Source organism: Phascolarctos cinereus, unplaced genomic scaffold (assembly GCF_003287225.1).
Source record: "Phascolarctos cinereus isolate Bilbo 61053 unplaced genomic scaffold, phaCin_HiC Scaffold_5;HRSCAF=322, whole genome shotgun sequence".
Classification (NCBI taxonomy): Eukaryota; Metazoa; Chordata; class Mammalia; order Diprotodontia; family Phascolarctidae; genus Phascolarctos; species Phascolarctos cinereus.
The window spans coordinates 237,467,267-237,481,029 of record NW_027555958.1 but is presented as its reverse complement, the minus strand read 5'-3'; the positions used below and the strand labels follow the sequence as shown (position 1 = coordinate 237,481,029).

General features: G+C 35.1%; 1 protein-coding gene across 2 annotated transcripts in view; it reads right to left on the bottom strand.

Annotated features, from left to right (window-relative positions):
- Positions 1–259: 259 nt before the first annotated feature.
- GLO1 (glyoxalase I) overlaps positions 260–13,763 on the bottom strand; it is a 32,617-nt gene continuing 19,113 nt past the window's right edge. Inside the window, exons 5-6 of one of the 2 annotated variants that reach the window (XM_020999525.2) lie at positions 12,559–12,648; positions 260–936 (exon numbers count right to left, since the gene is read on the bottom strand). In XM_020999525.2, the coding sequence (XP_020855184.1) occupies positions 929–936; positions 12,559–12,648 (98 nt within the window). In that variant the 3' untranslated portion in view covers positions 260–928. Of the gene's footprint in view, positions 937–8,355; positions 10,744–12,558; positions 12,649–13,763 lie in introns of those variants that run through there. The other variant, XM_020999524.2, reaches the window with a different exon arrangement.

Genomic DNA, 13,763 nt, shown 5'->3' with positions numbered 1-13,763 from the left:
TCTTTTATTCTAACATTCTTCACTTGGGAAACTTAGAGTCCTGTCTTTTCTATCAACCCTTTAATACCTAACAAGGTGAATGACCAAATATAGACTTTCCATTCTTCAATGCTATAGGTGCAAGATTGGATTAAGGAAATAAGAAATTAAGTTGCTGATAAGGATGTTTAAATAGCCATCCAGTTTGAAAGAACAAATAACTCTATAACAACTCTAGACTGCAGCTCCATGAGGGAAAACAACAACAACAACAACATAGTATTCTTTTTGAGGGGGGTGGGGAGGAAGGACAACTTTTATTTTTTTTCAATTAATAAGAATTTATTTTCTTTTTTTTTAAATTTGAAGTTCATCATAGCATTTATTTACCATTTTAATTAAAAAACTTTTTAATCAGTGAAAATCTGTCTTCTTTCTATCTCCTTTCCACTCCCCACCCCATTGAGAAAGAAAAACACAATTCTGTTACAAACATGAATAATCCAAGTAAAACAATTCTCCCACTGGCCACATAAATAAAAAGTCAGTCTGCACTCTGAATCCATCACCTCTCTATCAGGAGTTGGTTAGCATGCAGGTGTATGCTGAAGCCGGTTCAACCAGAGTCTTTAAAAATTTCAGTGCAAGCATTACGCCTCAGAAATTGACAAATGCTACAAAAAAGTTCTTGGTTGATTGTTTTGTTGATTGTAAATAATGCAGATTAAACTTGAGAGCGCTGTTGTGCTTTTTGGAGAATCTATTGTCAAACATTTGCCAGTACATCCTTGGTAGCATGTTTCATCATGAGTAATCTGGAATCGTGCTTTGTCATTGTGATGATCAGAGCTCTAAAGACATTCAAAGTTGTTTGTCTTTGCAATAATGTTGTCATTGTAGACAATTTTCTCCTGCATTCAAGCCTTCCCAGGTTTGCATCTTGAATCCATCACCTTTCTGTCAGGAATGGGAAGAATACTTTAGTATTAGTACACTGGAATTTTGATGGATCATGGCATTGATCAGAATTCTTAAGTCTTTTAAAGTTGTTTGTCTTTACGATATTGTTACATTATAAATTGTTCTCCTGGTTCTCACTTTAATCTACAATCAGTTCATCCAAGTCCTCACTGTGTTTTCTTACTCTCTTATAGCACAATAATACTCCATTGCATTAATATACGGTAATTTGCTCAGCCATTAACTAATGAATGGACATTCCCTTCTTAGTTTCTAGTCCTTTGCCACCACAACAAGAACTGCTACAAATAATTTTGTACCTGAGGGTCCATTTCCCCTTTTTTTTGTTCTCTTTGTAGAATAGGCCTAGTCATTGGAATTGATGGGTCAAAGGCCATGTACAATTTAGTGACTTTTGGGGCACAGTTTCAAATTGCTTTCCAGAAATCCTAGATCAGTTCCACTAAGAGTACACTAGTGTGCCTGTTTCCCTCCAGGCTCTCCAACATTTATTGTTTTCCTTTGTGGTCATCTTTGCCAATCTGATAGCTGTATCTGATGGGTATGAAATAGAACCTTAGAGTTGCTTTAATTTGCCTTTCTCTAATTATTAGTCATTCAAAGCACTTTTTTATATGACTACTAATAATTTGGGTTTTTTCTTTTGAAAACTATCTGTTCATATTCTTTGGCCATATATAATTTGGGGAATAGCTCCTATTAAGTTTGAATCTACTTTTTGCTTATCTCAGAAATGAGACCTTAATTTGAGAAATTTGCCACAAAGATATTTTCCCAATTAACTGCTTCATTTCTATTTTTAACTGCATCGATTTTGTTTATGTAAAAACTTAACTTTGTAGGATCAAAATTGTCCATGTTATTTTCTGTAATCTTCTTTTTCCCTTGTTTGGTCATAAACATTTCCCCCATCCACAGATCTGAAAGGTAGTTTTTTTCTTTGTTCTCTAATTTATCATGTGACTTACTATCTCAGTCATGTATTTATTTACCATTTATCTTAATATATGGTGAGAGGTGTTGGTCTAAACCTAATTTTGGCCATACTGCTCTCTAGTTTTCCCAACAGTGTTTATTCATTAGTGAATCCTTTCTCCAGTATCTGGAATCTTTGGGTTTATCAAACATTCAGCTGTTAGGCTTGTTTGCTTCAGTATTTTGTATTCCTAATCTGTTCCATAAATCAACCTCTTTATTTTTTAACTAGTGCCAAATAGTTTTGATGATTTATGTTTTGTAGTAAGACTGAGATCTAGTACTACTAGGCCCCTTTCTTTCTCACTTTTTTCATTATTTCCCTAAAGATTCTTGACCTTTTGTTCTACCAGATATGAGTATTTAACCTGGGTTTTGTGAACTTGTTTTATGAAAAAAATAATGTTGAAACTCTTTTAATATAATTAGGTTTTTTATAATCTAGTGTAATTCTTATTTTATGCATTTTAAAAACATTATTCAGAGAAGGGGTCTATAGGCTTCACTAAATTGACAAAGGGGTATATGATGCTTAAAAAAGTTAAGAATCTCTGTTCCAGAAAATGTTATTTTTTGTCCTTAGCTTTAGAAAGAAGTCCTTTGGTATGACACTGAATAATTACATTAATGTAGGTGGCATTGTCATTTTTATTATATTGCCTCAGGGTACTCATGATCAAAGAATATTTCTTCACTTTCTTTGCATCTGTTTATTTCTGTGAAGTGTTTTGTTGTTGTATTTATATAGATCCTGTGTGTGTCTTGGCAGGTAGACTTCTAAGTGTTATATACTCTGTGCTTATTTTAAAAGGAATATCTCTTTTTATCTTTTTTTCCCTGGATTTTACTGGCAATATCCAGAAATACTGAAGATTTAGATAAACCCTATTTTGTATCCTGAAACTTTGCTACTCATTATTTAAGTAAACCATCATTATCATCTGCAAAAGTGATGATTTTGTTTCATTTTTGCTTGTGCTTTTCTCAATTTCCTTTATCATCAGAATAATTTAGTTAGCATTTTTAGCACTTAATCAAATAGTAATAAATCAAATAATAATGGACATCCTTATTTTACTCCTGAACTTATTGGAAATGACTAGTTTTTTTCCCATTACATAAGGCTGTCCCAAAAGTCTCAGTGCAATACCCCATATAATGCTCACTCTTGATTTTAAATATACTACTTACTATGTTTAAGAAAAGTCCATTAATTACTATGGTTTTTAGTGTTTTGAACAGAAATATGTTAACCTTTGTGTTAAGCTTGTTAATTTTTGTATTAAGCTTTTTAAAAATTCTTCTTGTTAATAATATAGTCTAGCATGTTTATAGTTTTCCTAATATGAGACCAACCTACATTGCTGGTCATCTATCTAAATCTAACTTGGTCATACTATATAATCTTTTTGATATATAGCTTTAGCCTCTTTGAAAATAATTTTATTTAGATTTCTTGTGTTGATATTTACTAGGGATATTGGTCTGTAGTGTGTGTGTGTATGTGTGTGTGTTGACTTTCCTTTATTTAGTTATCAAGATCATATTTCTATCCTCTAAAGAGTTTGGTAGCATCTTTTCTGTTTCTACTTTCTTGTGAACAGCTTTTGTTTGCATACACTGTTTTGGTAATATTGGAATTAATTGTTCTTTGAATGTTTAAGAGAATTCACTTACAAATCCATTTGTTCCTTTTTTAAAAAAAAATTTGGGCATTGTTATAGCTTGTTCAATTTCTTTTTCTGAGATTGAGTTAATTTTAAAGTCTCTATTTTTCAGTCTGATAAGTACTTTATATTTTTATAAAGATTCATCCATTTCATTTAAGTTGTTAGTTTGATGGGAAGATAGTTGGGTAAAATAATTTCCTTCATTTCTCCTTTATTTTCTGTGAATTATTTTTCATTTTTGAAACTGGCAATTTTTTTCCCCTTTTCTTTAAAAAAATCAAATTATCTAACAATTTATCTATTTTATTGCATTCTAAAAATCAGCACTTTATTAATTTAATGGGCTTTTTTGCTTTCAATTTTAATATTTTTAGTTTTTGGAATTTCTATTTTGGTGTTTCATTGGGGTTTAAAATCTTTTTTTTTTTAACGTATGCCCAATTCATTGTTCTTTTTGATGTTGTTGATGAAGAATTTAGAGATATAAAAGATGTAAAATTTCTCCTAAGGATTGCTTGGCTTCATCCCCAAAATTTTGGAATGTTGTCTCATTGTTGCAATTTTCTTTGATGAAATCATCTATTGTTTCTATGATTGTTCTTTGGCCTACCATTTCTTTAGGATTAAGTTGCTTAGTTTCCAATTAAATTTTAATCTTTTTTCAATGATCTTTTACTGAACATAATTTTATTTCATTGTGGTTGGTAAAAGATGTATTTTTTAATATTTCTGCATTCATCAGGTTTTTATATTCTACTATATGTAGCCAACTTTCACAAAAGTGCCATTTCTACCAGTGTCTCTGATAAGGGCCTCATCTCTAAAATATATAGAGAACTAAGTCAAATTTATAAGAATACAAGTCATTTCCCAACTGATAAATGGTTGAAGGATATGAACAGGCAGTTTTCAGATGAAGAAATTAAAGCTATTTATAGTCATATGAAAAAATGCTTTAAATCACTATTGATTAGAGAAACGCAAATCAAAACAACTCTGAGGTACCACAGCACACCTATCAGATTGGCCAACATGACCAACTAGGAAAATGATAAATGTTGGAGAAGATGTGGGAAAATTGGAACATTAATGCATTGTTGGTGGAGTTGTGAACTGATCCAACCATTTTGGAGAGCAATTTGGAACTGTGCCCAAAAGGCTATAAAAATGTGCATATCCTTTTTGAGCACTTCTAGGGCTGTATCCCAAACAGATCATAAAAATGGGAAAAGGACCCACATGTACAAAAATATTTATAGCAGCTCTTTTTGTGGTGGCCAAGAATTGGAAATTGAGAGGATGTCCATCAGTTGGGGAATGGCTGAACAAGCTGTGGTATATGAATGTAATGGAATACTATTGTGCTATAAGAAATGATGAGCAGGTGGACTTTAGAAAAACCTGGAAGGATTGTATGGACTGATGCTGAGCGAAGTGAGCAGAACTGGAAGAACATTGTACATAGTAACAGCCACGTTGTGCAAAGACTAACTTTGATAGACTTAGCTCTTCTCAGCAATGGGAGAATGTAAAACATCTCCAAAAGTCTCATGATGGAAAATATCCACATCCAGAGAAAGAACTATGGAGTTTGAATGCAAATCGAAGCACACTATTTGCTATTTTTTTTCTTCTGTTTTGTTGTTTCCTCTTTCTTGTGGTACCTCCTATTGGTTCTAATTCTTCCTTACAACATGACTAATGTGAAAATGTTTAATAGGAAAGTACATGTAAAGCCTATATCAGATTGAGTGCTCTCTTGGTGAAGGAAGGGGAGAAAAATTTAAAACTCAAAAGCTTATGGAAGTGAATGTTGAAAATTAAAAAAAAATTAATTTTTAAAAAGCATGATTTCCAATTAAGCATATGTATACTCCTTTTTATTTCTTTTCAGTAACCACCAGGGATCTCTCATATGTAACTCTGCTAAAATATTATTCAGGACCTTAACTTCTTTCTATATATTTTTTTGTTAGATTTGTCTAAAAGGTACACAATGAGGTTCTTCCCCTTTATAGTTTTACTATTCCTCCCTATGACTCATTTAACTTTTCCTTTAAGTATTTACTAAGTGCCATATGATACATATATTAAGTATTGGTAGTAATTCACTTTCTATGGGGCCTTTAAGCATAATATAGTTTTTCCATTTTTTTCTATTCTAACCAAGTCTTTTTTTGCTTGAGATGATAATTATTACCCCTGCTTTTTTGAGTCCAACTAAAGCACAACAGATCTTGCTCTAATTCTTTATTTTAACTGTGAATCTTTGTTTCAAGTGCATTTCTTGTAAAAACAAAATTTTGTTGGATTTTGCTTTCCAATTCATTCTGTTATCCTCTTCCATTTTGTGAGTCCATCCCATTCACATAGTTGTGATAATTGCCCATTTTCTTCTATCCTATTCTCTTGTTTTTCCATCTCTCCCTTTCACAAAGAAGAGAGTAATAAGAGGATTGTGTATAGTACTAATGATTTATACTTTATGCAATCTATTTCTGCTCCACTGTCCCTCTGTTCCCGTTTCCCCACCAGAGATTATCTTTTATTTCTTTCCTTTTAAACTTCCCTTCACAATCTTTCTTTTGAGATTAAAATTTGTTTTGCATTTGGCTAATCCCTCCTGGAACCTGCTCTCCCTCTCATTCCACATACCCTTTCTGGTTTCCTTATCCAATTGAATGTCTTTCCACATCAAACTCGGGGTGAATTCTAACCTACTTTGACCAGTTTAGATCAAAGTGAGGTTCAAATGATGTCTTTCGCCCCAACCCTTTTCCTTCTTTTTTGTAGTCTTCTACTTGGGTACCCAGATTATGTGACTCAGACGAAAAATCTCCCCTCTCTTCCTTTGCTAGCATATTCCTTTTCCTCTCCCTTTTCTTATATAGTGTTTAAATTTGTAAAGCACTTTACATATGTTGTCTCATTTGTTCTTTACAGCAACCTGGTGAGGTAGGTACTATAATTATCCTCATTTTACAGATGAAGAAACTGAGGCCAAGAAAGGTTAAGGCACTTGCTCATGGTCACACAGCTAAGTAACTGAGACAGGATTTGAAGTATGGTTATCTTGATCTCAAGTCTGGCTCTATCCACTGCACCACCTACATCAAAACAAAAAATGATTTCCAAGCCCTTGGTCTTTTGTGAGTGACTCCTATTACTGCCGATATTAGAATTTGGGGAAAGGGGAAGAACATTTCCTTTCCTCATAAAAGAATGTAAACATTTTATCCTTGTAGAGTCTCTTCTGAATACTCATTCATATTTACCCCTTTTATGTTCCTCTTAATTCCTGTTTACATTTCAAAGTTTCTACTCAATTTTTTTTTTAATCAGCAATACTTAGAAGTCCTTTCCTTCCTACCCTCTTCCTGTAGGATTATATTTAGTTTTGATAGGCAGGTCACTGTTGGTTGTAAGCCTGTATCTTTTGCCTTTTGAAATATAAGTTCTCTGTTCTTTTTATTTTTATAGTAGTACTTAGCAAAACTTGTTGTCATCTCCTGATTGCAACTCTTTGGTAGTTAAGTTTTCTTTTGGTATATTTGTAGTATTTTTTCTTTTTTATGTGAAAGCTCTGGATATTGGTTATGGCATTCTGGGGAATTTTATTTTGCAGTGTGTTTTTGAAGGTGATAGATTATTTCCATTTTTATTTTGGCATCCAGTTCTAATAGATCTGGGTAGTTGCCATTCATGATTTCTTGAGAAGGGGGTAGAAGGGGGTAACCAGGCTCTTTAGTTTTTGGTTATGGCTTTCAAGTAGCCCAGTAACTCTTAGATTTTTTTTCTCCTTACTGTTTTTTCTAGGTTAATTGCTTTTATATTAGGCACCTTATGTTTTCTTCTACTTTATTACTCGTTTTAATATTTTTTGCTGTCTCATGGAGTCAACTTGATTGGTTTGTTCTAATTTTCAGGGAATTTGTTACTTTGGTAAGGTTTTGTAACTTCTATACTAAATGTTAAATGTCCTTCCACTTTTTTTCCTCTAGTACTCTCATTTATTTTCCAGTTTTCTGAAAGAGACCTCATTACATTAATAATTTGATTTTTAAACTTCCTTCATTTCTTCCAAGAATTCTAGTTAAGCTTGTCTAAGCCTTTTTTCTTCTGATGCTTTGCTTATAGATGCTATGGAGCTATTGCCTTCTGGATTTGCATCTTGAGCATCCCTGGCTCCATAACAGCTCCTTATTTTGGGTCTTTTTTTGTTACTCATTTTTTTTCCTAGCATTACTTCCTGAATTGTCTTTTGTACTTTGTATTAGAGTCAAACTGTGTATACTTGTGTCTGGGTCTTGTTTGATGCTGATTTTGTAGTCTCTGACTCTTGCTGTTATTTTCTCCAGGTGCTGTGTTCTTTGAGTATTTCGGAAGTGCCTAAGGCAAGGAACTACAAACTTTCAGTGTGACCCAAGCAGCCTGGTCTAGAGAGCTGATCAATCACTGCCCTCCTAGTCTAATAGCTAACATTTCTATAGGGCTTACTGTGTGTCAGGCAGAATGCTAAGTGCTTTACAGTCATCTCATCTGACCCGCATAACAATCCTGAAGAATAGGTGTAGTGAATCCACCTTCCTGAATGACGTGCTTCCTGAGAGTAAAAACTTGAGTTTAAGGGCACATGCTATTGTCAAACCATTTTTATAAAAAGCTTGATAAATACTGTATTCACCAAAAGTAATTGTACTTTGAAAGAGTGTCCATACATCCTCTGAAAAAAAAGAAAAAAATATACTAATAAAGTCAATGAAATTTTATTTGAAATTAAACTTTAATTGAACTTAAGAGTACTAATTTAAAATTTACTCACATAGATCTATTCAGCCCAAAGAGCCATTGTAAAGTGCCCCTAGCAAGTCAAGAAGCATTTATTAAATGCTTACTACATGTTAGGTACTGTTCTAAATGCAAAAATCACAGTCCCTGCCCTCAAGGAGCTTACATTCTATTGGGAGAGATAAGTAAACAGCTAGAATAGAGCCAAGATAAAGAGAGTAGATGTAATCTCAGAAGAGAAGGTATAAGAAGGTGGATGAAATGGGAAAAACCTCCTGGACTAAGTGACATTTCAGCTGAGTCTTAAAGTAGTTCAAAGAAACGAAGAGGCAGAGGTAAGGGGGCAGACCATTCTAGGTGTGGGGGAAAGCTATTGCAAAGACACAGACCTAGGCAATGGGATTGTGTCTGAGGAACTGCCAGGGTGCTGGAACCTCAGGGTATCTGGAAGTGAATAGAGTGGCTAGGTTTTGAAGGTTTTTTGATTTTTGTTTTGTTTTGTTTTGTTTTTTGGCTAGGCAATGGGATTAAGTGACTTGCCCAGGGTCACACAGCTAGAGGTAAGTGTTATGTGTCTGAGGCCGGATTTGAAATCAGGCCCTCCTGACTCCAGGGTCAGTGCTCGATCCACTGCACCACCTACCTGCCTCTTTGAAGGGTTTTAAAAAGTCAGTTTTATCCTAGAGGTAATAAGGTACCACTGGAGTTCACTGAGTAGGTGGGGGAGGTGTGGTGACATGGTCAGACCAACATTTTAGAAAAAAAAATCACCTTGGCAGCTCAAGGGAGGGCAGATCGGAAGAGGGAAAGAACTGCACCAGTGAGACTAACCACAAAGCAGCTGTAATAGTCCAGGTGAGAGGTTATGAGAGCCTAATTGAGGATTGTGGGTGTACAAATGTAGAAAAGCAGATATATACTAGATAATGTACAGGTGGCAATGTCAAGATATAGCAACAGATTGAACATGTGGGATGAGCATAATCATTACTGGAATGGCCTACAGGGATCAATTACATTTTGCAAAATGTCTGTTGCTAAATGAAATTAGATTTTTGTATTATAGGACCGTAATGAATATAAAGACCAGCCATATTTTAAAAACAGATCAAATGGATGTCAGTTTGATAGGGAAGTACATTTAGCAGAGGCGTTTGCTAATTAGCAGTTCCTGTGTTAATTAAATTCTGTACTGAGAAATCACTGAATGTGATTTACAACCAGTGTAACATAAGTAGCCTTTCTTTCTAATTCTTTACTTTGGTGTCTCCACACCAATTCTGGCTTCCAGAAGTCTATACCAGCAGAACATAAGCTTAGGTAGGTCCAATGGTAAGAGGGAAAGACTTTAAATATGGGCCCAGTTGGCTGATTTTATCTGTTGCCTGAAGACCAGCCTAGTGATGCTGAAGGAAGCTCTTCATAAGGAACCTGACCATGAGCTTAAAAAATTTTTTTTCACATTGTCTAATGTTACATTTCAATCCAGAAGACTTGTGATGTATTTTAAGGTTCTAATTTCAGACGCATGATCTCAAAAGTATAGCTTTAAAAAAATTAATCATCGAGGTCCTGACTACATGAAAATACCTTAAACAGAATAAAGTTTCCACTTATCTCAAAAAGCTTCTATAACGACTTTAAAAATACTTTTATACTAGCATCCTTATCACCCTGATGGGATTTTTAAAAGTTGCATCTCAGGGCATCTGCTTGAACACAATGAATATCTTATAGTAAATTCTCCAATTTTTTCATCTGAAGTTCACATTAAATTTCAAGGTGTGCACCTTCCCTCACTCTCTATTGTGAAAAGTTATTTCTAGGGCATTTAAATCTCAGAAGACATCACAACACAAGCACATTAAATGCTTTTTTGAAAATGATGGTTAAACAAAGGTTAAAAGGCAAAGAGAAGTGATGTGCAGGAAACATAAAAGGCTAATTTAAAATCAGCCTCTGAGGAGGAATTGTACTAATTATTACATAAAAGGCAAAGATGCGTGACTGCATTCAAGGACAGAGCTGGAACTATAGTATTTCAAGTAGTGGGAAGACACACAATGCTTTAAAACATGAACAGTAAATGTAAAATACAGACAAAAATGGGTCATGAATAGAACTAAAGAACAAATTTCAAGTGGAAAGAGGGCTATGTAAATACTGCATTCTTCCTTTAGTCTAGCAACCTTGAATCACATCGTTCCTTGTTTTCAAAATGCCTTCTAAAAAAATCTCAGAACTGTAGTGTTCTGGCAAAACTAAGTGAGGGTTATCATTTGATTAGGATTCAGAATTTCAATCCAGTAGCCATCAGGATCTTGAATAAATGCCAGTCCTTTCATTTTGCCTGGGTGAGGAGAAAGTAAAATATTTACTACTAAATCATTAAGAAAGAAAATTTAACATTTAAGGCCTCAAACATGTTATTCCCAATCCCTCTTTGGACAGAATTATACTATTAACTGAAAAGCATATCCTTCTCAGAATGTCTGAGCTCAAGCACATAGCTGGAAAATGACCCTACGAAAAACAGTTAATGAAATGGCAGCAGCTCTGATCATAGATCACGTGTCCAGAGCTGGAGAGACCTCATAGGATGTCAGATCCAACCTTCTCATTTTACAGATGAGGAAATTTATCTAGGCAAGTGAAATGACTGACCACCTCAGTGACATGGGTATGTGGATTAACAGGTCCTCTCTTTCCACTACAGTCACACTGCTGAGTGTTGGAAATTTTTTTATTTTAAATTCTCTAAATATCAACCAGTTAGAGAGCATTGTACTGAATGGGATGGGGGGGGCAGCATGAGGAATCTGAGGAGCAAGGCCATGGAAACCTAGAATTCCGGGCTAGAAGAATCTTGGAGATCCACCCTCACCTTGTTATACTGCTTGCAGTGGAAACAAGTCTAGAGAAGAGAGTGGCTCCAGGTCCCAATGATGTCATATAGCAGAGCTGGGATCCAAGCCAAGGTTTTCTGACTCCTTCTGTCATGTCACATCCTGATATATGGTTTCCAGTTGGGACTAAAACCAAGAACTCTTCAGTTCTAGGCCCAGCGGTCTTCACAAGTGCGGCTAAGGTTCAGGGCTACCTACACTTTTCCCCACAAACTCACTAGGTATTAACTCTTTGTAATCTTACGCTGTCCAGTAATGCTAGATATATTTGCATTCCAATTTGACCTCTTTGACCTTTCAAAGGCAAAAGGGACTCATTAGCTAACTAGTTAATGTTTTACAGTTTTACCTGCACCAGCACAGAATACCTCTGTTTACTAAGACTCCATTCTAATCCAATTCAATCCTTAAGCATTTATTACGTAGCAGCTACTACAGACAGTTCTTGCTTTATGTAAGGGGACAGGCTCTGCAGACCTCTATGTAAAGCAATTTTTACAAAATGCAAATTTGCCCACAGACATGGGAAAGGAGACAAGAAGAGGGCCACACATGTACCCATGAAGGGAGGGGCCCCACATGGTTCAAGGACATGTGGGGTCTGGGGACAGAGAAGCAAGAGCAGGGGGAGGAACATATTAGGGTTGGGGTCAGCCACGTGGGGGTCTGGCGAGGGACACAGATAGGAGAAGACTGGTGACAGATACACTGTACCCCAGCCCAGACTGAAGAGGGGAGTGGAGTGAAGCAGGCAAAGGTCTCTATTGACTCCAGAGGTCTCAAAACAAGCCCTAATTTGCTCTGCTGGCTGTGGGGGTCTCTCCATTACATCAGGTCTTTCGCTTTCACTTGGAGGGTTTTAAAAAAATTTTTTTTTAAAGGTTTTTGTGAGTTTTGGGGGTAGGGGACAGAAAGGCCATGGAGTACCAAGCTGAGAGTATGAGAATAGTACTCTACAGTAATGTTAACATCTTTACATAAAGTCGAATTTGTGTAATCTGAATTTACATAAAGCCAGAACTGTATATGCAAGGTGCTCTCTGTGAGGTACTAAGCAAACAAATTAAATTTAATAATTTAAAACAAAAATCATAGCAAAATACAAATTTTAAAGTAAATACCTTTCCAAGGCCATGGAAATATTAACCAAGCTTTGGACATGGACAGTAGATAAAGATACTCCTGAAACAGGATGACTTTGGGTATTTAAATATTATTTAAAATGAAGGAAAGTGAGGAAGACTGATACTAAGACTTACCTTCATCAGGTTTCTTTACAAATTTTACTCCTAATTCCTCAAATCTTTTACAAGCACCTTGTACATCAGGAACAGCAATTCCTATGTGGCCTGTGGGACCAGAAAAAAAAAATAAAGCAAAGTAGATCCATAGATTTAGAGCTGGAAGAGTTCTAAAAAGTCATTTAAATTCAACCCCCTCATTTTATTTTTAAAAAATTTCTGTATTATTAATAAGCACCAAATAAAATGGGCATTTTCACATAAAGGGCAGAAAAATTGTACTTGAAATTGGCAGCAAGGTGGTGCAGTGGATAGTGTTGGGTTTGGGGTCAAGAAGACCTCAATTCAAATCCTAACTTAACATACTTACTAGCTATATGACCTTGGGCAAGTCTCTTAACTCCTATAAACCTCAGTTCCCTTCTCTGTAAAAATGAGGTTAATACTAGCATCTACCTCACAGACTTGCTGTAATGAGAAAATGAGATGAAATATGTAAAATGCTTCGCAAATCTTAAAGTGCTTTATAATGCTAGCTTTTATTATAAAATGGTAGTTTTCTATTATGTAGAATTTGCTTTTCTTTTAAAATGTAATAATACACTAAATTCAACCTGTAACTTTCAAAGCTATTTTACATATCTGATTTTTTCTGCCTTTCTTTTTTTGTTACATTAAAAAAAAGGATGTCTTAATGACCATCTTTTCTTCCTTTTCTTTTTGCTTACATATTCCTATCCTCCACCTCCATTCTCATTTGTTTGAAGAAAAAAAAAAAGACAAAGCCCTTGCAACAAAGATGCGTAATCAAACAAGACTAGCTCCCACACTACCTGTTTTCAAAACTATATGCATTATTCTACATCTTCTATCAAGAGGCAACCTCTTCATTTTAGAGAAGAAAGAGCAGAATCGCAGAGATGGAGAGACCTGCCCCAAGTGCCAAGGCCAGAAGTGGAACCCAGGTTCCCTAAGTTCAAACTCAATGCTCTTCCCACTATCACCACACTGCCTCTCAAGACTGTTAGAGAGAGGTACATAATTTAAAACATAAAGCATTCAAAAACTGACTGAATCAACTTGGTTCATAAAAGAACAAATGGTATTTAGCCAGCTGACAATAATAGTTATTTTGACTTATGCATTACTCTGAGTAGGTTACAGGGTCCATGAGAAGAGAGCTTTTAAAAGCCTATTGCCAGCTGGTCCCAACCTATCTTTCC